The sequence below is a fragment of the Scomber japonicus genome, chromosome 18 (genome assembly GCF_027409825.1).
Source record: "Scomber japonicus isolate fScoJap1 chromosome 18, fScoJap1.pri, whole genome shotgun sequence".
Taxonomy (NCBI): domain Eukaryota; kingdom Metazoa; phylum Chordata; class Actinopteri; order Scombriformes; family Scombridae; genus Scomber; species Scomber japonicus.
The window spans coordinates 28,582,549-28,607,865 of NC_070595.1; the positions used below are offsets into that span (position 1 = coordinate 28,582,549).

The window sequence follows — 25,317 nt, forward strand, 5'->3', positions numbered from 1 at the left end:
CTGGGGAAGCAAACATCAAGCCAAGAGACTGTCAAACAAAAACAGACCAGTCCTCTCTACAGTGTGTGTGTGTGTGTGTGTGTGTGTGTGTGTGTGTGTGTGTGTGTGTGTGTGTGTGTGTGTGTGTGTGTGTGTGTGTGTGTGTGTGTGTGTGTGTGTGTGTGTGTGTGTGTGTGTGTGTGTGTGTGTGTGTGTTGGTATCAGTGAAAACATGGAGCTGAGTTTCATTGATTTGGGTTTTCTCTCAATAAACAAGCGGAACAGATTAAATAATGAAGCACTGACACAGCGCTCTGAAAACAGAGCTGAGTGGATAGACTGATGTACTGATTATAGACATGGTAGAAGTGTGTGTGTGGTGGTGGGGGGGGGGGGGGGTCCAAACTAATGATCTTGAAAAGATAGTTCAGTATTATTTTTGACAGTGCGAAATAGCAGCGTGGTGTGAGTGCGTGTGAAAATGGTCATTTGCGTGACTCTGCTCTGGTTGTGCATTACTTCTCAAACATACTGCGTGAGGCACAGCAGCTAACACGGCTAACAGACTTAGCAAGCTAGCGCAGCTTCACTCAAAGAAAGAAAAGACAGATATGACAATAAAATAACGACTCACTGATAGTCACAAAACGTGACAGGACAACTCAAATAACCTGCACTTTAACTTCAGTAAAGGCAGTTTCATAACTTAATATTTGAGGAAATCACAGAGCTGTTTTTAGTATCTCAGATCGTCAGCAGCGGGAAAAGAGACGAGCTGACGTTTTACTGTCATTATATTTACCACCACCGGCCACAGGAGGGCGCTCAGTCACAACTAATGAAAGGAGCCTTGCAGAGATAAACATGAAGTATGAACCTGTTTCACAAGAAAATAAGAATAAAACTACTAAATAAAATAAATACTAAATAAATACAGAAATAAATGCTGACAAACTTCTTTAATCTCTAACAACCCTGAACACACACACACACACACACACACACACACACACACACACACACACACACACACACACACACACACACACACACAGACTCATTGAGGACATAGTAATGTTGAACTACACATTTAAAACCTGAACACATCTGATTGGATTATAAATTGATTTTTAATCTACATCATTTATTCTTTATTCAGATTGAGGGACTGCAGTTTGTCAGAGACCAGCTGTGCTTCTCTGATCTCAGCTCTGAAATCTAACCCCTCCCATCTGAGAGGTCTGAATCTGAGTAACAACAAGCTGCAGGATTCAGACGTGGAGCAGCTGTGTGATCTTCTGAAGAGTCCACACTGTAGACTGGAGGATCTGCTGTAAGTTCACTGACTGTCTGTTACTATTGTTGATCTTAATGTTTAACAACTGAACTAATTTATGAACAAACATAACTTACATCCATGAAGTTAATGTTTTTCTATATTTTCAGTATTTAACTGAACAGTTTAGTCTGTAGTTATAAAAGATGACTGATTCATAAAGAAACTGTAGAACATGTTCACTGTTAGTTGTTAAAGTAAATGAATGTTTATAATTTTTGGTAAAGAGTCACATCTGTATACAGAAGATCCTCTCAACTAATATCTGTCTGAAACTGATCAAGTTTACTTGATGAAGGAGAAATATTTCTTTATTATATTCTTTAATGTGTTTTAATGAATAATGTCTGATCATTGATATTGATCCTTCAGAACACACACACACACACACACACACACACACACACACACACACACACACACACACACACACACATTTGGATGATGTCTGTAGAAGGCTGACATTATGATGATCCACATTAACACAATGATAAAGTCACTCTGCTGTAGTGATGGAGTTACGGCTCTAGTGAGTGAGCCACATCATTTGGCTCAATTATAATTCAGCCCACATTCAACATTTTCACCTCTGATTGGTCTGTGTGCACGTATATCACATAAATGATTCAGTGTAATTATGCTAGATTTAATCATTTCCACATTACCATTATATTACATTATGTTTAGTATAAAATGTATTAAAATATGAATGTAAAACACCAGATACTATTACAAATGTATTCACAATTTATTTATATTAAATGTTGTAAATTAGATTTTAAAAACTATCCATAACAAATACTATTCCAAACAAATCACATTCAAAATGGAAAATATAACAAAGAAACATGAATTACAATGTGCAAAACAGCATCAAACTGTTTTAACAGTGAAACAGTGTGAGGTTGTCTTTAGAGTAGATTGACTTTAAGAAAGACACTAAGGGCCTGATTTACTAAGATCCAAATAAAGGCTACTACATTGTGTGTGCAGAGCAACAGTTTGGTTAAAGTGTGTTTTGCAGGTGATCTACTAAGAATAACTGCACAAATGACAACAGGTGCAGACAGCAGTATTTAAATGAGGGTTTTGTGTCTTAATGGAGAGTTTGGACGAGCAGAAAGCTGCAAGAACAAAATGAAATGTGATCAGGTTCTAGTGGAAGAGGTTAACTAATATATTGAGTTACAGCAAAACTAATATTACCAGAAACAAACATTTTATAGGAGAGTATTAGTGACAAAGTCAATGCTGTTAGTAAAACCCAAAATATTCCACTCCACAAATATTAACACGGGTGGAAAAAGTCTGTTCTCTGTGTATTATATCATTGTGCCTCCGTCTCCTCGTCTCCATAGTAACAGCAGGTTAATATCTGCCCTTCAAACTTATTATTTATAGACACAGTTACCGTCAGCAACATTACCTTCAGGTTTGGTAAATCACAATGCGTGTGCTAAATAACATGTTAGCATTTTCTCCTCCCTGTATTTTGCACACTGGGGTTAAAACTCCTCATATTACATTCATTACGGTAAACTACTAAATGGACAGCGCGTATTATCTTTTTACACATTTTAAAGACACGAGCCTCAGTGCACCGAGTTAGTAGATTATTGCATTGCTCTTCTTTCTGGTCTTCCTAAAAAGAATATTGCACCATTACAACTACTCCAGACCTCAGCTGCACGTGTGCTGATGAAGAGCAGAAAGAGAGCTCACATTACAGCCATTTTAAAGTCTCTGCACTGGTTACCTGTGTGCTTCAGGATCCATTTTAAGATTCTTTTATTGGTTTTTAAAGCTCTTAATGGTCTTAGTCCTTCTTATCTATCAGATTAGCTTTTAACTTCTGAGCCATCCAGAACTCTCAGGTCTTCAGATAGAGGTCTTTTATTCATTAAATTAGAAGTAAAACACATGAAGCAGCTTTTTATTATTGCTCCACGTCTGTGGAACGGCCTTCCTGAAGACCTGAGAGCAGCTGCCAGTGTGGACATTTTTAAAAGCAAACTTAAGACTTTTAGCCTGGCTTTGGATGACATTTTATTTATAGGTTTTATTATATTCTATCCTTTTATTTATCTATTTGAATCGTTTAGTCTTTTAGTTTATTTAGCCTATTTATTGTATAATTTCAGTTATTATATTATTATGTTCACGTATTAATGCTAACTTTTTAATTCTGGTTGGAATTTATTTTTATTAAGTCTTTTAATTATTATTATTATTATTATTATTATTATTATTATTATTATAAATTAACTATATTTTATTTATTAATTTAATTATTTATGTTTAGCTCCTTTTATTTATGTGGTTTTATCCAGTGTGTGTGTGTGTGTGTGTGTGTGTGTGTGTGTGTGTGTGTGTGATATTGTGTCATTTCAAAGTGAGGTGCGTCTTATACACCTGTGAGTCCTACAGCAGTAAAATCCAGAGAGAGGTTGGATCTGGATATGATCCTAGATATGTAAAGGGCCGTCTACACTAAGAATGATAACTATAACAATAACTATAACTATAAAGATAATGATGTGAGCGTCCACACTATGAACTATAACATCCTATAAACAGCTGTGTGGAGCACGCGCTGCGCTCCAGCTGTGTCTGCAGCTAATGAAAATAGAGCCGTTAATGCTGCATGTTACAGAGAAATGATTGTGTTGATCAGAAGTATTTCAGACACTAGTTGCTGTGATGTTTCAGTATTTACAGACCAAACTGATGCTGAAGTGTGACTCGGGTGCAGTAGTCTATTTACACACAGTGACGGCTGTGATGAAGAGTTTTTGGGACTCTAGTGAGCACACAGCTACACATTGTATTAAATATGGTGCCGATTGTATCATTTCACTTACAGTTTTATAGCTGATACTTTTACAATATTTAGCTCATTTTTCTCTCATTTAAGAAAAATAAATATAAATGTTAATATTAAATATAAATTTAAATGTAAATATTAAATATAAATATGAATATTAAATATAAATGTTAAATATAAATGTAAATGCAGCTTAACCCATCCACAACCAAATTTTGCCATCGACTTCAGAAAAAATGCCAATACTCGTGAACCCGCCTGTAGCGGCTAAGCCTAACACTTAAAGCCACTGAGGGGCTGCATAGACAGGCTAAAAAGTAATCGACGTGCTGGCTACTGCACTATTATAACTTGTGTCTAATGAAACAAACAGCTTCCGGATTTCCTTCTTCATTTGATGCGTCCTTTATTTCTCACCGTTTCAATGATCTTCAATATTATGCAAGTATTCATTGCCAGTGCATATAAAGTCCATTCAGCGGTGTCACATACAACAAAACAAACATGACAGCGCCCGGAGCGGTCGAAAAACTGTGTGCTCATCCCTCTAGCAACACCTGACACCTGACAGAAAGTTCCCACCTATAAAGAAATGTACACCCAACACCATGAGGACACCTACTGGCCCAATTTGGTACCTTGACACACATTACATAGAAATGGCTCCTACACCGCCATCATCAAAGGACAAACTATTGAACAAGTGCAATCTTACAAATCCCTTGGGACTATTATTGACTCTAAACTGAATTTTAAAGAAAAGTGTAAAGTTTTGAGCAGGAAGGGACACCAGCGTTTGTTTTGTTTGAGGAAGCTGAAACCATGATGACACTTTCTTATCATGCCTTTATTCAGTCGGTTTTATCTTTTTGTCTTGTGTCATATAAATAAATATAAGTCTAAATATTAAATATAAATATGAATGTTAAATATAAATGTTAAAAATTAATAAAAATATTAAATATAAATGTAAATGTTAAATATTAATTTAAATATAAATATTAAATCTAAATATTTATATTTAACATTTTTATTTATATTTATATTTAATATTTATATTTCTTTATTATATTCTTTAATGTGTTTTAATGAACAATATCTGATCATTGATATTGATCCTTCAGAACACACACACACACACACACACACACACACACAAACACACACACACACACACAGACTCATTGAGGACATAATAATGTTGAACTACACATTTAAAACCTGAACACATCTGATTGGATTATAAATTGATTTTTAATCTACATCATTTATTCTTTATTCAGATTGGCTGGCTGCAGTTTGTCAGAGACCAGCTGTGCTTCTCTGATCTCAACTCTGAAATCTAACCCCTCCCATCTGAGAGGTCTGGATCTGAGTCTCAACAAGCTGCAGGATTCAGACGTGGAGCAGCTGTGTGATCTTCTGAAGAGTCCACACTGTAGACTGGAGGATCTGAGGTAAGTTCACTGACTGTCTGTTACTATTGTTGATCTTAATGTGACTCTTGTCGTGTATTGAGATTCACAGCCAGCTAAACTCTCCCTTGCATCATATCCTCCAAGGAACAGGCCAAGGTTATTATAGTTTTGAAATTTTCTTTAGTTTTTATTTTTCTTTAGTTTTTCAGTTTGCTTTTTTATTTCAGTTTAGTTTTTATTTAGTTTTAGTCTTAGTCTTAGTTTTTCAGGTATTAAGAGAAAGTCTTGACTTGTAGAAGCTGAAAAGGATGAAAGAATGTGTGACACCAAATATGGTTTGTCATCAAGTCCTTTTTAATTTCATTCTTTAACCACGAAGCATAGCGGCTGCTGCAGGACAGGAAATAACCGAAGGAGAAAACGAAACAACAACTAAAACGAAGCTGAATTTATCTGCAATTCAGTTTAGTTTTAGTTAGTTTTACATTGTTCATTGTAGTTTTTATTTTAGTTTCAGTTCACTAAATTATTTTTTCATTGCTAGTTTTAGTTTTCGTTAACTATAATAACCCTGGAACAGGCCGGTGTTGTAGTTGATCAGGATTTAATACCAGAAAGTGTGAAACTGAAACGGACATATAAAAACACAGAAAAGCATTCATTAATAAACAATACAGAATAACTTATCACATGGACAAGTTATCTTATCATGGCTAGAACCACCAATCTAATATTTGTAGATCTACATGTAAGTATTCACAGGTAAGTATGATTCAAATGATGTAAATACTGAATGTGACAGAACTAATCAGGTAAGTAATGAGGTCAGTAACACATGAACAGTATACGTTCTAACTATTATATATAACATGTTCACTTATTTATATTTCCTCTCAAAGGGCTAGAAACAAATATAACTAACTTCATAACTTAATAAGACTGAGCACACTACCATACTCTTATTGTGACATAGGTAAACAAAGCAACTTCCTGTTACATCACTTCCTGTAGCTTACTTTTTTTTAAGGAAGGATTACAGTCAGTCATTCAAATTACAAGGCTGCTACCGCCATCTATTGGTGGAAAGTAGTATAACTAAGCAAACAAACTGAAATCAGGTGAGTGTTCTCCTATTTACACAAGCATTAAAATAATAATCAGAAAAATAATGGTGGGGGGGGGCGGGGGGAAGTTAATAACAGAAACTAAAATAAACACAATTCTGGAAACCATCTTAACTCATGAAATGTCCAGCGTGCCACATGATTCATAAAGAAACTGTAGAAAATGTTCACTGTTAGTTGTTAAAGTAAATGAATGTTTATAATTTTTGGTAAAGAGTCACATCTGTATACAGAAGATCCTCTCAACTAATATCTGTCTGAAACTGATCAAGTTTACTTGATGAAGGAGAAATATTTCTTTATTATATTCTTTAATGTGTTTTAATGAATAATGTCTGATCATTGATATTGATCCTTCAGAACACACACACACCCACACCCACACCCACACACACACACACCATGCACACACACACACACACACACACACACACACACACACACACACACACACACACACAAACACAAACACACACACACACACACACAAACACAAACACAGACTCATTGAGGACATAGTAATGTTGAACTACACATTTAAAACCTGAACACATCTGATTGGATTATAAATTGATTTTTAATCTACATCATTTATTCTTTATTCAGATTGATGGGCTGCAGTTTGTCAGAGACCAGCTGTGCTTCTCTGATCTCAGCTCTGAAATCTAACCCCTCCCATCTGAGACATCTATATCTGAGTAACAACAAGCTGCAGGATTCAGACGTGGAGCAGCTGTGTGATCTTCTGAAGAGTCCACACTGTAGACTGGAGGATCTGCTGTAAGTCACTGACTGTCTGTTACTATTGTTGATCTTAATGTTTAACAACTGAACTAATTTATGAACAAACATAACTTACATACATGAAGTTAATGTTTTTCTATATTTTCAGTATTTTACTGAACAGTTTAGTCTGTAGTTATAAAAGATGACTGATTCTTAAAGAAACTGTAGAACATGTTCACTGTTTGTGGAAACAGAGTTATTATAATGTGCACAAAACTCTTATTTTAAGTTTAAAGTAGTGTAGATGCTAGCTGCTATATTAACCTCCTTGAGTCATGACTGTCCTGTAAACTGTGATGTGAATAGTTTCAGTCTGTGGACTCGCTGCAGTTTACGGGACTGTGGTGGCTCAGGATGATCAGCTGACTCTGGCTGTCTCGTAGGAGATCTACAGATCACATCTACAAGAGGAACACACTGAAAAAAGACTCCACACACTGATCTGAGCTCTCAGTTTGTGTTTTTTAACAAGATATTATCTCTGACTGCTAGATGTGAAACTGTGGAAGTGGACTGAACAGTGATCAGATTCTACTGTATTCAGAGTGTCTCTACCTGCAGGGGAGCTAACGGCAGCCAGCAGCTGTCTGCAGTATCAGACTGATGTCAACACAAATACAAACAGTGCACATTAACTAATGAGCAGACTTTGTGTAGTGGAGCTAATAATAAAATGAGCAGCCTGGGTGCTAGTTCAGTGTTTAGTCTCTAGGTTCACCCCGCTGTGTTGGCCAGAACACTTAAAGCCACGTTTCCAGAGTATGGATGAATAAAGGGCTGAGAGAAGTAGATGTGATGTTTACTTCCTTTACTTCTCCTTTAGCAGCAACACATACAGAGACACATGCAGCAACAGCTGGATGCTATTGTTGTGTAGTTTTCTATAAAGAAATGATAACAAACATATAAACTGAATGAAGGATAACACATACATATATTACCCATATGCTGTAATATGCATAATAATACCAGACTAATATACATTTGATCATTATCTTCAACCGTTACAGGTTAAGAACAAATATGACTAAACATAAATATATTACATATAATACATTAATAAAGTACAAAACACAAAATACCTTGTTCCCATTCAAGCTAGGTGCTTAATTATCCAAGATGTCTCACTAACTTATCACAAAAATAACTTATAAACACTCTTTCATCCACACCGTTAATTAAACACTTTTTATGTCAAGGTACCGACTCTCAGACAACAGTTACATCTACTTCCTGTTTGGCTGAGAAATGCACTGTCAAAATAAAAGCTTACAGGAAGTGGATGTCTAAGGGAACCAAAGGAAAATAAAGTTTTGTATGAAATTATTATGAACAGACCACTATAAGAGTCATTTACACTGACAGCTTATCAGACAGAGAACAGAACAATACTTAACAATCTAACATGTAACTTTGGGGCCTTTTCTACACTTTCAGTTTCTGCTGTCTGTGCTCAAAGTGATAAAGTTGAAACAGCAGCTACTGACAGTCCATGTGTTGCTTTATGGGATAGCATTCATGTTTCTTTTTAAATGTGCATAATAATGAAGCCCTTGCAAGTGATCAGTGGTGGGTAGAGTACTGAAAATCAATACTCAAGTAAAAGTACTCCCATTAAAAATGACACATGTAAAGTAAAAAAGTACCTGGTTAATAAATTACAACTTTTAATTTTAATATTTTTAGGCTGTGTGGACAAGTGCAAAACAGCACTTATTGATAAAATCTATTTTTTAATGAATGGCGTAGAGCAGGTAGGCTAATCAAACAAATAAAGATAGCCTTTACAACTGAGATATAAACAATCTCACACTCTCTCTCCATCTCTTCCTCACCTACCTTTCTCCTTTTCCATTTCCTTATCTGTCCCAGAACAGTCAAATTTAATGACCTTAATGTTGAATTTGGCATTACATTAGGTTAACTGCTTAATGTACCTCAATTTAAAAGCCCAGCAGACTACTAGCTACAAGATAAGTTAATGTCATCATCATAACATCAAAGATTAAGGTTACACATGAAAAGTCTCATCATGATAAAAAGAGAGGTGGGGCTTATTTTTCTTCCAGCTGGTACTATAGTAATTACGGTAGCCTAAAGGCAATGCCTAAGGAGTGCTTTTAGACTACCGTAATTACTGCAGTAACAGTGCAACAGAATTTAAAAGGCGGTTAGCTTGACCACAGTCTACACTCAGTCCCCACATTTAGAGCAGACTAGTTGTAATGAAGCTATAAATGGCAAATGTAGAAAAGTGAAAAGTAGATTATTAAAGAGTAGAAGTTCAGTTTAAAAAAAGGAAAATGAAAAGTTCTCGTTCCTTTAAAAAATACTTTTTATTGCATTACTTGTAACTTGTTGAAGTAGCAGCATGAAGTCATTGATATTAATGAGAGCTCCTTTTCACTGTTTGTATTTGACAGTTTTTAACCTGCATCCTGTTCATGGAGTTTCCATTTTCTAAACTTGTACTTTCTAAACTTCTTCAGCTCTGAACAGATTATGAAACATTGAAACAACATGAAACACTGAATGATTTCAAGCATCAACTTTGTCTTTTAAAGTGACCTCTTTTATTCTTTATTCAGATTGGCCGGCTGCAGTTTGTCAAAGACCAGCTGTGCTTCTCTGGCTGCAGCTCTGAAGTCCAACCCCTCCCATCTGAGAGATCTGGATCTGAGAAACAACAACCTGAAGGCTTCAGACGTGAAGCTGCTGTCTGATCTTAAGAAGAGTCCACGCTGCAGACTGGAGTTTCTGAGGTCAGTAGAGAGTTGGAGTCAGTCTGTGCTGGTTTCAGCAGTTTAGTATTAAACACAGTCAGTATGAAAGCAAAGATCCAGTATTTCCTGGTGAAGCTCCAACCTTCTCAGTGCTGCTTTCCTCAGTGAAGCTGTGAGAGGAGAATGGTGACAGGCTTCAGGATTGGACAGAAAGACAGACAGAGAGAGAACAGTCAGCCAATCAGATGAGCCAGAAGCTTGTTGTGATCATGTGTTTGAGTTGATGTGAAGACGACTGTTGTTGTTGTGTTGATGTCTGCAGGAAATAAAGCTGGATTACAGCTGACAGCCTTACAACATGTATAGAGACAGTGATCCTCATCATCAAACTGTCACACCATCAAATCTGATCTACATCACTTTACTAATGTTGATATGATTCATATTGTTGAAACATTGAGATTCATCATGTTCTTGGTTTGTAGAAACAAACAATTGTGGCGACCAGGCTGCATGTGATGATTTAACAGCAGGAAACGTCTTCAAATCCCACAGAGACTCTGTAGCTTTAAACTTTGATAAGAGTTGACATGTATCAGCAGTAAATCCATCAGTAAACTGATGAGTGAATGTCTCTGTTTCTGCACTAATGATGTGTTCATGACTCTCTGCACTTTATTTCCTCTGTGTACTTCAGTGAAATCTGCAGAGGAAACACACTTGATAGTAAAAGTGTGTGCAGGTGTGTGAGCTTGGAGCTCAGTGTGTTCACTCCAACACGTTAACATGAGAGCTGAAAGGAAGCAAGCTACGCTGCACAGCTGTTCCACTTCTGGTCTGAACAGGACTGAAGTCCCTGCTGCTCTTTATACTGGATGTGCTGCATCACTGACTGACAGCTGATGAAGTGAGTCTCACTAAACACTCATTTATCTCCTCTGTTCTTTCTTCTTCTCTCATCAGCTGGTGATGATCTCTGTCAGAGTGAGAGTGAACATCCAGGAATGTTGAGAGAGGATCAGCTGGATCCTGATGATCCATCTGGAGTCTGGATCTGGATTTTATCATCTTCACTTAAGTCTCTTAACTGACTACAAACTGAACAGTTATCTCTGGATTTAGCTGAAGTCAGAACTTTACACATGTGTTATATATGAGCTGTTTGATGTAGATAAAGATAAAAACAGGTGTTATAAGTCAGACTCTGAGCTGGGCTCATATTTATCAAGCGTCTCAGAATCACACTGAGAGTTAAGGAGGACTAAAACTAATGAATGAAGCAGAAGAGAATTGACTGTGACTTTCAGCAGGAGAAGGATTACTGCTGGGAGAGAGTGAGACGTCGCTGTTTTACCACAGTCAGAGCAGCAAAGTAGAAATAATGATGACGTGTTGTAGTTTTCTCAGTCTCAGCTGTAAATATTAAACAGTGGTAATTTGGTACTTGGCATTATTCTTCGCCTTTTTATCTTTTTTTTTAAACTTCAATATATTATTATTGTTGTGTGCATCTTTGTGTCATGTGTTTGTTGTGTGTAAGGAGAGCAGCAAAGCAAGAATTGAATTGCATTGTCTTAACCTGCTGTGCACATGGCAATAAACTTCTTGAATCTTGAATCTTGAGTTTTGGTATATTATGTGTGCAGACAGGTAACCAGGCAGGTAACTTACCAAAGTTATATAACAATACATAACCTTGCATAACCAGCTCATCACTGCTCTGGACCTCTCCCACTGTGACACACAGAGGCAATCAAAAAATAATAAAAGTTTGGGTTATATGGTTTTAATTTGGTCTAATCGCTGCTGTTATTTATTTATACAACTGCTAAATTAATACATTTTGAAAAACTTTCTTTTTTCCCTCTGGAGGGAGAGCTCAGCCAAAGAGGGCAAATGGGCTGTTGCCCGGGCAACAATAGCCCATACCTGTGCACGTCCTTGATTAGCAGTAAGGAAAGGAAGGAAGGAAGGAAGGAAGGAAAGAAGGAAGGGAGGAGAGAAGGAGGGAGGGAGGAAGAACAGATGGAAGGAAGGAATGGAAGAAGAAAGGGGGATGGAGAAAGGAAAGAAGGAAGGGAGGAGAGAAGGAGGGAGGGAGGAAGGACAGATGAAAGGAAGGAAGGAAGGAAGGACGGAGGAAATAAGGAACGAGGGAGGGAGAAAGGAAAAGAGGAAGGGAAGAAAGAAGGCAGGGAGGAAGGAAAAGAAGGAAGGAAGGACGGAGGAAAGAAGGTAGGGGGAGGGAAGAAAGAGAAGGAGAAAGGGAGGAAGGGAAGAAAGAAGGAAGGAAGGAAGAAGAAAAGGGGATGGGGGAAGGAAATAAGGAACGAGGGAGGAAGAAAGGAAAAGAGGAAGGGAAGAAAGAAGGCAGGGAGGAAGGAAAAGAAGGAAGGAAGGAAGGACGGAGGAAAGAAGGTAGGGGGAGGGAAGAAAGAGAGAAGGAGGGAGGGAGGAAGGGAAGAAAGAAGGAAGGAAGAAGAAAGGGGGATGGGGAAAGAAAGAAGGAAGGGAGGAGAGAAGGAGGGAGGGAGGAAGGACAGATGAAAGGAAGGACGGAGGAAATAAGGAATGAGGGAGGGAGAAAGAAAAAGAGGAAGGGAAGAAAGAAGGCAGGGAGGAAGGAAAAGAAGAAAGGAAGGAAGGAAGGACGGAGGAAAGAAGGTAGGGGGGAGGGAAGAGAGAGAGAAGGAGTGAGGGAGGAAGGGAAGAAAGAAGGAAGGAAGGAAGAAGAAAGGGGGATGGGGAAAGAAAGAAGGGAGGGAGGAAGAACAGATGGAAGTAAGGAAAGGAAGGAAGGAAGGATGGAGGAAGGAAAGAAGGAAGGGAGGAGAGAAGGAGGGAGGGAGGAAGGACAGATGAAAGGATAAAGGGAAGGTAGGAAGGACATATGAAGGAATGGCAGAATGAAGAAAGGAAGGAAGAAAGGTAGGAAGGACAGATGGAAGGAATGAAGGAACAAAGAAAGGATAAAAGGAAGGTAGGAAGGACAGATGGAAGGAAGGAAGAAAGGGAGGAAGGGCAGAAGGAAGAAAGGTAGGAAGGACAGATGGAAGGAAGGAAGGAAGGAAAGAAGGAAGGAAGGAAGGAAATAAGAAGGTAAGGAAAGAAAGACATGGAAGGAAGGAAGACATTTCTTCCTTTTTCCATCTGTCCTTCCTCCCTTAAGGGAGGAAGGAAGGAAGGAAGGAAGGAACAAAGAAAGGATAAAAGGAAGGTAGGAAGGACATATGAAGGAATGACAGAATGACGAAAGGAAGGAAGAAAGGGAGGAAGGACAGATGGAAGGAAGAAAGGAAGGAAGGAACAAAGAAAGGATAAAAGGAATGTAGGAAGGACAGATGGAAGGAATAAAGGAAGGAAGGAACAAAGAAAGGATAAAAGGAAGGTAGGAAGGACAGATGGAAGGAATAAAGGAAGGAAGGAACAAAGAAAGGATAAAAGGAATGTAGGAAGGACAGATGGAAGGAATAAAGGAAGGAAGGAACAAAGAAAGGATAAAAGGAAGGTAGGAAGGACATATGAAGGAATGGCAGAATGAAGAAAGGAAGGAAGAAAGGGAGGAAGGACAGATGGAAGGAAGAAAGGAAGGAAGGAACAAAGAAAGGATAAAAGGAAGGTAGGAAAGACAGATGGAAGGAAGGAAGAAAGGGAGGAAGGGCAGAAGGAAGAAAGGAAGAAAGGTAGGAAGGACAGATGGAAGGAAGGAAGAAAGGGAGGAAGGGCAGAAGGAAGAAAGGTAGGAAGGACAGATGGAAGGAAGGAAGAAAGGACAGATGGAAGGAAGGAAGGAAGGAAGGGAGGAAGGGCAGAAGGAAGAAGGGTATGAAGGACAGATGGAAGGAAGGAAAGAAGGAAGGAAGGAAGGAAGGAAGGAACAAAGAAAGGATAAAAGGAAGGAAGGAAGGACAGATGGAAGGAAGGAAGGAAGAAAGGGAGGAAGGGCAGAAGGAAGAAAGGTATGAAGGACAGATGGAAGGAAGGAAGGAAGGAAGTAAGGAAGGAAGGAAGGAACAAAGAAATGATAAAAGGAAGGTAGGAAGGACAGATGGAAGGAAGGAAGAAAGGTAGGAAGGGCAGAAGGAAGAAAGGTAGGAAGGACAGATGGAAGGAAGGAAGGAAGGAAGGAAGGAACAAAGAAAGGATACAAGGAAGGTAGGAAGGACATATGAAGGAATGACAGAATGAAGAAAGGAAGGAAGAAAGGGAGGAAGGACAGATGGAAGGAAGAAAGGAAGGAAGGAACAAAGAAAGGATAAAAAGAAGGTAGGAAGGACAGATGGAAGGAAGGAAGGAAGGAAGGAACAAAGAAAGGATACAAGGAAGGTAGGAAGGACATATGAAGGAATGACAGAATGAAGAAAGGAAGGAAGAAAGGGAGGAAGGACAGATGGAAGGAAGGAAGGAACAAAGAAAGGATAAAAAGAAGGTAGGAAGGACAGATGGAAGGAAGGAAGGAAGGAACAAAGAAAGGATAAAAGGAAGGTAGGAAGGACATATGAAGGAATGACAGAATGAAGAAAGGAAGGAAGAAAGGGAGGAAGGACAGATGGAAGGAAGAAAGGAAGGAAGGAACAAAGAAAGGATAAAAAGAAGGTAGGAAGGACAGATGGAAGGAAGGAAGGAAGAAAGGGAGGAAGGGCAGAAGGAAGAAAGGTAGGAAGGACAGATGGAAGGAAGGAAGGAAGAAAGGGAGGAAGGACAGATGGAAGGAAGGAAGGAAGGAAGGAAATAAGAAGGGAAGGAAGGAAAGACAGATGGAAGGAAGGAAGGAAGGAAAGAAAGAAGGAAGGAAGGAAATAAGAAGGGAAGGAAGGAAAGACAGATGGAAGGAAGGAAGGAAGGAAGGAAGGAGAAGGAAGGAAGGAAGGAAATAAGAAGGGAAGAAAGGAAAGACAGATGGAAGGAAGGAAGAAAGAGAGGAAGGGCAGAAGGAAGAAAGGTAGGAAGGACAGATGGAAGGAAGGAAGGAAGGAAGGAAGGAAGGAAAGACAGATGGAAGGAAGGAAGAAAGGGAGGAAGGGCAGTAGGAAGAAAGGTAGGAAGGACAGATGGAAAGAAGGAAGGAAGGAAGGAAGGAAAGAAGGAAGGAAGGAAGGAAGGAAGGAAAGAAGGAAGGAAGGAAGGAAGGAAGGAAAGAAGGAAGGAAGAAAGGAAATAAGAAGGGAAGGAAGGAAAGACAGATGGAAGGAAGGAAGGAAAGAAGGAAGGAAGGAAGGAAGGAAAGAAGGAAGGAAGGAAATAAGAAGGGAAGGAAGGAAAGACAGATGGAAGGAAGGAAGGAAGGAAGGAAGGAAGGAAGGAAGAAAGGGAGGAAGGGCAGAAGGAAGAAAGGTAGGAAGGACAGATGGAAGGAAGGAAGGAAGGAAAGAAGGAAGGAAGGAAGGAAGGAAGGAAGGAAGGAAGGAAGGAAGGAAGAAAGGGAGTCAAACTGGTTCTTCTGGATGAATTTGGACTCAGGACTTCCATATTTCTAAATCTGGATTCTCAAAACTCATTTTCTCTCAGCAGCAGCAGCAGCAGCAGCGTTTCATGTTGCTTCCACACAGAATTTAAATAAGCATCTTTAATTGTTCATGTTGCTTGTGTAAATCCTGTGTGATGTGCTGCTGTCTCTGTCTTTGGATTATGTTTTTTTGTTTTGTGCTATTCTGTTTCTGTTCATATGTTTTAATTATGACCTGCTGAGGGACTGCAGATGAAAATGAGCTGTAAGCTAACTCTGCTACAGCACATCAAGAGGTAACATTTATGTTTCATTCTGTACATGGTCCCTTACAAATAGTCTCAATCAATCTTTATTAGTATAGCGCCAAATCACAACAAAGTCATCTCAAGGCTCTTTCCACATAGAGCAGATTCTAAACTGAACTCTTCAGGTTTTAACTTTAAAGAGACCCAACATTCCCACATGAGACACAGTGGAGAGAAAAAACTCCCTTTTAACAGGAAGAACCCTCAGAACCAGACTCAGAGTGGGAGAACATCTGCCTCGACCGGTTGGGGTTGAGAGGAGAGAGAAAGGAAGGATAGAGGAGAGAAGCACAATGAAAATCAACAATGAAGCTAGAGGTCCGGGACTGGAATCCGTCATACGGACGTCTACAGGGAACTCCGGGGAAGAAGTTTAGGTTATTGATGCATTAATAGAACATGAATGTTAATGGATATAGATGGATGGATAGAGAGAGAAAGAGGGAGGAGGAGGGAGGAGGAGCTCAGTGCATCATGGGAGTCCCCCGGCGGTCTAACTTAGACCGTCTAAGCCTATGGCAGCATAAGTCAAGAGCTCAAAGAGCCCTAACTATGAGCTTTATCAAAAAAACTCTCAATAAAATATACAAATAAATCTTTAATTTGCAGGCTGGATGTAAAAATAAATAGTAAACATGCTCTTATCTGATCTGACCCTGGCTGATAAACTGTGACTGAAACAATACAAACATCATTAATCAACATGTTTGATGCAGCAGCGACACCTGCTGGACAAAACACTCACCTACAGTCAGCGCAGGAGGAAACACACAAACTCCAAGTAGTAGCACAGTGTAGAAATACTTGTTTGACAGTAGTTGATGCTGCAGCTGAGTTACAGTCCTGCAGTGTGTGACTGTGGAGGAAAGAAGGAAGCAGCCAGGAACACAAAAACAAGCCAAACTCAAGTAGAAACCAGGACTGTGTTTGCATGTTTATACATATTCTCATTTTTTATCAAACTAAAATGTTAAACACTGTGTGGCTCCAGCTTCTCTCATATGATGATTTTCTGCTTTTCTCTGTTTAAATTTATTATAAACTGAACATTTCTGATATTTTATTAACAAAAAGTTAAATGGAGAAAATAATCAGCCATGTTCAGAAAAAGGTGTCTGTAGGGCAGAAGTTTAAAAGTGAGGAACATTAATAGAAAATGAATAAAACTCTGCAGCAAAGAGAAACATGCATTAAAGGAGGAGTTCACTTTTTTTTTCAAGTGTCTTAAAACAACAGTCAGGATCCTAAATGAACATTAAAGCAGTTTTTCTTGCTGTAATGATTCCTCCTGTTCATACTGACCATTAGATCCTTCACCATGTTTACAGGAAGTGATGGAGGACTAAACCCACAGTCCTCCTTCTGTGGAAACATGGATTTAAAAGTTGATCTGAAGCTAATATGAAGCTTCATCGTCCAAATGAGTCAAATCTTCATCTTCTATGTTTCAGCGTTACAGTGTTTTTAGTAGCAAAGTCTTTTTGTTCCTATACTTCCACCACAGCTCAACAGGAAACACTAAGAGGGAATCTGATGCTAAAAAGACTGTAAATGTGTCAGATATCACTTGATATGACTAACTCACACTGTTACCATAGTAACTATAATAACTCACACTGCTGCTCCACTGTCTGAATGAAGTGGAGTAAAAGCTTAAAAACTTAACATAACAGCTTGATGCATCAACCTGCAGGTGGATTCAAAGTATTCAAAGAAAAGAAAAGAAATGAGACTTTTGTTCAACATTAGACTAAAGCAAAACTAAACCTCTTAAAGTGCTTGTGTCTGTTTCTATTGATTACAGACGTGCAGTGTCAAACTGCAACATCTACAATAGGTGTTGAGTCAACTGAGAAGTAAAAGAAAAAGGGAAAAAGAACCCTATCCCTCCAAACCTGCAGAGGGCGACCCCAGAGCCAAAATACCAAAATAATCAGGAACAGGAACAGGAAGTGGACCACATTCACCTGCACACCCAGGAGGTTTGAAATGTTTGTCTGCACTTTCAGTCAGGCCCTCTCACCTCACACACGACCGCAACTGTTGGTTGACCGAAGGACGCAACTGGTAGGGGAAATCAAATTTTAATTGTGGATATTTTGTGAAATTTGTAGGCAAAGTAAATTAAGTTGAATTGGTTGTATCATGATTTAAGTGATTTACTTTATTGCCTATATATATTATTTATGGAGTAGTTAAATGATTGAAAAATGTACTGTAATACTTTCAGTTAATGTAACAAATGAGACTTAAGTTAATTTGAATTATTACTTACATTTGTACATTTACATTTATTTAGAAATCTTTTGAAGAAAATGTTTATTGATTGATTTGAAACTAATTCACATTCTCTGTTATCGTAGATTATCAACCTACTCCACCCTACCCTGATCCATCCATTATCTGTTCTGACCTGTTAACCGACAAAACCAAACCCACCTTCAAGGAAAATAAGAAATAAAACTATGGAATGGAGTTGAGTTGTCCCTTGCATCCCTTTTAAAGTCAACAAAGCAGTTTTTCAAGTTTGGGCAAAGTTGTGGTCGAAGATGACATAACTTGACAATAGGCTAAATAATGGTAATAATGATAGTAATAATAATAAGTAATAAAGAAGGATAATCATTATATTAATAATACGATAATAATAATAATATGATAGTAAAATAATAATATGATAATATGAATATAAAATAATAATAACAACAATACTTTTATTTACAGAAAACTTTTCAAAATCCAAGTTACAAAGTGCTTCACAAGGCAGCAAAATACACAAATCATAAAATAATTAATTTTTTTTTAAAAATCTAAAATATATAAAACACATCATTCCTGTCAGTAAAGTGTAACCCCTAGTTACCAAAACACTGTTATTAGATAAATTAGATCAACAAGAACATTGATTAGAGAAAGGTGAATTTATGTGGACGTGATTTTTAAAACTTAATGAATAAATAAAACAAATATATAGTTAATGTAAAAGTGTATTAAGATAATAACCGTTAAAGCAGCTCCCTGACTATAAAAGAGCGTGTTGCTAGGCAACAGCTCTCTATCAGAGCAGCACCTGATCCAGACAGATACCCAGACTGATAGAGCCGACCAAACACAAGAACAAACTAATATAACCTGGAGCACTCACAGTCCTGCTGCTCTTTGCCCGAGAACATCTTGGTGAGTTGTTCATTGCAACTTGTTTTTCTATAAATATGACATTATTAACCGGCAAAGTCAATAAGTTTAAGAAAAAGAAGAACAAATAGTTAGCGCTAGCCGCGTTGGCGACCGTTGGTAGCTGTTGGTAGCCGTTGGTGCTAACGACGCTAAAGTTAGAAATTGTTTTTAATTATTAAACATTTTAAGCCTGTGACTGGTTATTAAGTTGACTAGTGGCTATTTAGAGTAGTGTGTGTTTATAGAAATCAGTTTGTATCTTTCTTTTATCTTAAATATTCTTAATGAGACTTCCCTGATGTTCATTTATGTGTTTCACTTTCTGTCAGGGCTCTCAAGTTTCATGAACAGTTTAGAGTGAGATTACATCTGTTAGGGCCGGAGCGACTTGAAATTCTGTGTATTTTGGCCGCAGTAGCCTCTTCCAGTTATGCCAATTTTTTTTCCTACTTAAAAACAAGTTCAGTTTTACATACTGTTCATAATTGACCACTACAAATGGATAAATTGTTTTATTTATACAAAAAAACAAAACCCAAATAGATCAATAAGACAAACATACTGTTCATATTCAGACTCTTCACAGTATCCTGGCTTAATAACAACCATTCATGAATACCTCATCATCAGTTACATATAAACAGATTAATCCTTAATGAAGCTTTCAGAGAGCAAATAGTTTATTCTTCAGTTTTTGCACTTGTACTAAATAATACTGAATTGTATTAAATGTGAAGAATGTAACACTATTTTTTATTTTTTATTTTTAAATAAATATGGGTCAAACCAACGTATATCAGCTGCACACAAATGTTTTTAAGAAGTTGAAATATTTCCAAAGTAAAACGCATTCAGGGTGTTTTTACAGGGCTCAAAGTAAAAATGGAACAAGGCAGTTTTATTTATAGAGCGCATTTCATACCCAATGGAAACTCAATGTGCTTTACAGAAAACAGAAAAACATGTCATTTAAGAAACATTAAAACATACAATTAACCCCCCCCACCCCACCTATTAATAAAAACAAAGTACAGAAAAATAGAAAGAGAGAAATAAAATGCTAGAATAGAGCATTAAATATAAGATTGCAGCATAAAATAATGATTAGCTTTAAAATCATTAAAAGGACATAGAGTGTAAATGAAAGATTAAAATGTAAAGTGCTTTAACTTTAACATGTAAGTTAACAAAACAGCAATGCTCTGTGTGTGTGTGTGTGTGTGCGTGCGTATGTGTGTGTGTGTGTGTATGCATGCGTGTGTGTATATGTATGTGTGTATATGTGTGTGTCTGTGTGTGTGTGTGTGTGTGCGTATGTGCGTGTGTGTGTGTATGCGTGCATGTGTGTGTGTATGCGTGCGTGTGTGTGTGTGTATGCGTGCATGTGTGTGTGTGTGTGTATGCGTGCATGTGTGTGTGTATGCGTGCATGTGTGTGTGTCTGTGTGTCTGTGTGTGTGTATGCATGCGTGTGTGTGTCTGTGTGTGTGTATGCATGCGTGTGTGTGTGTGTGTATGCATGCGTGTGTGTGTGTGTGTGTGTGTATATGTATGTGTGTATATGTATGTGTGTGTGTGTATGCGTGCGTGTCTGTGTGTGTGTGTGTATGCGTGTGTGTATGTGTATGCGTGCGTGTCTGTGTGTGTGTGTGTGTGTGTGTGCGTATGTGCATGCGTGTGTGTGTGTGTGTATGCATGTGTGTGTGTGTGTGTGTATGCGCACATATTCTCAGTGTATGAATGGTGTTCAGTGTTTGTGGCTGATGTTGATGCCTTGATGACAGAGGTTATACATTATCCACAGTTGTCGGCTGTTTGGGTACACAGACAGAATTTACCCGGCAATAAGAAATACTATTTTCTGATTGGCTGGTAGGTCGCTAAGTCGTTACAGCTGTAAACTCAGCAGAGAAATCTGTCTACGCCTCACTGTTCATTCCTGTGTATTATAGCTTCTATTCATTTCTGTGCAGTGAGATCTCTCTCTCTTCTCAGTGTGACAAATGTCAGGTGAGCATGTGACCGTTAACTTCCTTGTTTTCACTCAGGACAATCATGACAACACACGGGGGGCGTGACGGTATCTCAGTAAGGACAAACTTAGGCTACACAACAAATACTATCAGTTTTAATTCAACCGAAGCTTCCTGCGCTCTCTGGAGAAAATATTACACCAAACTCAAACCAAAGAAACTTTAGAAACACAAGATAAAAGGCTTCATATATCCAAAGTCTTCTCATCAATTCAGCATCAATATAATAATAAAGATAAACTGTATCTGCCACATTATGACCAGACTTTGTTCTCCATGAGGACAACTGGTCCCAACAAGGTCAATGATTATACTAGAAACAGTCCTATAAAGTAATAAATACACATCACTGATTCTTGAGACGTTGGTAAAAACATGTCCCACTAAGAATATTTTCCAATTCCTTTGAAAATTAATCACATTTTCAATACAAATGATAAGACTTGCATGATATACGAATTTTCAAAGAGCTCACGTGAAACAGCATAAAAAATGAATCAAAGGGAATATTCAATATTAAACATATTAGTGTAGTTAAGGTGAAGACACAATGGTTTAAATGCTCTAAATCTATATAAGACCAAATGAAGAGGAATAATGAGCTTTTTATTGTGTCTGATTATGTTGACAAAAACTAAGTGATGACAGGAAAAACTCTTATTTTATTAAAACATTACAAAGTCAGGAGTGCACTGAAATATTACTTGATTGCTGAGAACTTGTTCTATAAACATAGAAGTATAGATTTCTTAATATCTATTTTTTAAATGTTCAAAATGAAAACCTGTTTTATCCAAATTCTCAAGAATCAGTGACACGTGACTTCCTGTAAGGAGGAAGGGTGGGGAAGCAGACAGGTAGAGAGTAAAGGAACGTTGGTACAGACTTCATTTCACAGTCAGCAGAGCAGGAGGAGGAAAACAACTCTGAGGCAGGTGAGTGTTAATATCAGGACTGTAAATAATGATTACTGTCATTATTGATCAATCTGATGATTATTTTTAAGTTGAATTGTTTAGTTGATTAAACTGTGTCAGAAAAATATAAAATCACACAGTTTGACGTCTTCAAAAGTAGTTTCCTGTTGTTCTTTTCCTGGTTTCTGCGTCCTCACAGTGATGTAAAAACTCAGCAAACTCTTGGATAAAAACATTGTTAGTGGATTAAAATGAATAATGGATCTTTAGAGTGAACCATAAAACCAAGGTGTTGAAAAGAGATTACTATGAAAAATGAGACTCTCCAGCTGCAGCCTGTCTACTGTTGAATGAAGGCGTCTATGCCCAAAAAAATCTTTAACAAAAAAAAAAGAGACTCTCGGGGGAAAATATTACACACAACTCCTTTTAAGAAATATGACAAATTTTTCCGTATGTGTCCTCGAAAACACAAAACTTTAGAAACACAAGATAAAAGGCTTCATATATCCAAAGTCTTCTTATCAATTCAGCATCAATATAATAATAAAGATAAACTGTATCTGCCACATTATGACCGGACTTTGTTCTCCATGAGGACAACTGGTCCCAACAAGGTCAATGATTATACTAGAAACAGTCCTATAAAGTAATAAATACACATCACTGATTCTTGAGACGTTGGTAAAAACATGTCCCAATAAGAATATTTACCAATTCCTTTGAAAATTAATCACATTTTCATATTTTGCATAAATGTAACGTTTGTTTATAAATATATCAATGATTTGATTATATGCAAGGCCGGTACCCACAAAAGCATGTGTCCTCAGACAAGATCTTATCATTTCAATTTGATATGAAACTGTGAAATGTATATATTATATGTATATATTATGAATGTATAATATATGCCAGATGAAAGAGTGGTTCGAAAAACGCATTAAAAACTAAAATCAATTATTTTTCAACAATATTTACTTTAATTTTGTGATTGCCAAAAATGTGTCCCAAGTTTTTGTCAACATGGTCAGATATTTATGAATAAGCAATAAAATCAGATAACTATATGGTCAGTTATATTTCTGAGGACCCCCTTTCCATTCTTCAAATCTGATAAGTGGAACAAGGTCAAACAAGCTCCTGTAAGTTTGTTATTTTTACATATTTATTGATGTTGTTGGTGTCACTACCATGAACGTGTCAACACTGTCTCTTTTGTATGTAGAGAAGAAGAAGTCAGAGGTAGCTAACAGAGGGAAAACAAGATGGCTCCTGTATAGAACTCATGCATGTCATCTGTCAGATTCTCTGTCTGACCATGTTGATTATTTGGTGGTGATTTATTAGGAGTTACCCCTTGAGATATATGATCTCATTTTCAATTGGCTTCTCCACAATATAAAGCTGTTTTCTCATGTTTATACCAATACTGTTAAATAATACTAGTTTATATTTTGCTGTTCAACGTTATTATTTGATATAGAAAGATAAAGTACACATGATGAATTGTTATTTGTTGAACCAAATTGTTAAATTAAGTTGGTTAAGAAGGAAGCATTGATCTGAGTGGTAAGGATTACCGCAGTAAGGATAAGACGGGAATGGCTGGCACAGGCTGCACTACAGGAGGATAACCTAACAATATCAAGAGTGGGTGGAAGACAAAGTGACAGAAAAAGCAGCGCAATCCATGACGAAATCCTGTTGCCATGGACATCTGGTGCAGTGTGCCTGTGGGGGGTCACTGTCAATGTGCTGGAAGGCATGCTGATAGACTCAGATTTGACTTTCAGCAGTCACATCAAATCAGTCACCAAAACAGCCTTCTATCAGCTTAAGAACATATCCAGAGTGAAGGGTTTTATGTCTCAAACAGACCAGTAGAAGTTGATTCATGCTTTCATCTCAAGTAGACTTGACTACTGTAACGGTCTTCTGACTGGACTCCCACAAAAAAGCATTAAACAGCTGCAGCTCATTCAGAACGCTGCAGCTCGAGTTTTAACCAGAACAAAGAGATCAGAGCACATTACTCCAGTTCTAAAGTCTTTACACTGGCTCCCAGTCAGCTCTAAAGTCTTTACACTGGCTCCCAGTCAGTTCTAAAGTCTTTACACTGGCTCCCAGTCAGTTCTAAAGTCTTTACACTGGCTCCCAGTCAGTTCTAAAGTCTTTACACTGGCTCCCAGTCAGCTATAGAATAGATTTTAAAGTTCTGCTACTGGTCTACAAATCACCGACTGGTTTAGGTCCAGAATACATAAATGACATGTTAGTAGAATATAAACCCAGTAGAGCTCTGAGATCTACTGACTCAGGTCAGATAGTTGAGCCCAGAGCTCTGAGATCTACTGACTCAGGTCAGATAGTTGAGCCCAGAGCTCTGAGATCTACTGACTCAGGTCAGATAGTTGAGCCCAGAGCTCTGAGATCTACTGACTCAGGTCAGATAGTCGAGCCCAGAGTTCAAACTAAACATGATGAAGCAGCTTTTACACAACTGGAACAAACTACCAGCAGAACTGAAATCAGCCCCAACTGTGAACACTTTTAAATCCAGGTTAAAAACATTTCTCTTCTCCTGAGCTTATGATTGAGCTCTTTTAAAGCACTTTACATTTTAATCTTTCATTTGCACTCTATGTCCTTTTAATCATTTTAAAGCTAATTTATTATTTTATGCTGCAATCATTTTATTTATGTCTTTCTATTTTTCAGTACTGTTTTTACTATGGGGGGGGGGGGGTTAATTGTTTTAAGTTTCTCAAATTACATGTTTTTCTGTTTTATGTAAAGCACATTGAGTTGCCATTGTGTATGAAATGCGCTCTATAAATAAAACTGCCTTGCCTTGGTAAAAATGATTAGGCCAATGTCGCCACTGTTAAAGTAATTGTTTCTTTAAATGATATGTGTTCATTTATGTTCAAAACTGTTCTTTTTATATTATAAATTAATCACATTTTCAATATAAATGATAAGACTTGCATGATATACGAGTTTTCAAAGAGCTCACGTGAAACAGCATAAAAAATGAATCAAAGGGAATATTCAGTATTAAACAACATATTTGTGTAGTTAAGGTGAAGACACAATGGTTTAAATGCTCTAAATCTATATAAGACCAAATGAAGAGGAATAATGAGCTTTTTATTGTGTCTGATTATGTTGACAAAAACTAAGTGATGACAGGAAAAACTCTTATTTTATTAAAACATTACAAAGTCAGGAGTGCACTGAAATA

At 37.6% G+C, this 25,317-nt stretch overlaps 1 protein-coding gene across 1 annotated transcript in view; it reads left to right on the plus strand.

The window, feature by feature from the left end:
* The window catches only part of LOC128379349 (NACHT, LRR and PYD domains-containing protein 3-like), a 23,010-nt gene extending 11,383 nt beyond the window's left edge, over positions 1-11,627 (plus strand). Inside the window, exons 7-11 of the mRNA XM_053338966.1 lie at positions 1,139-1,312; positions 5,423-5,596; positions 7,288-7,461; positions 10,056-10,229; positions 11,154-11,627. Of these exons, the coding sequence (XP_053194941.1) occupies positions 1,139-1,312; positions 5,423-5,596; positions 7,288-7,461; positions 10,056-10,229; positions 11,154-11,160 (703 nt within the window). The 3' untranslated portion in view covers positions 11,161-11,627. The remainder of the gene's footprint in view (positions 1-1,138; positions 1,313-5,422; positions 5,597-7,287; positions 7,462-10,055; positions 10,230-11,153) is intronic.
* The last annotated feature ends 13,690 nt before the right edge of the window (positions 11,628-25,317 follow it).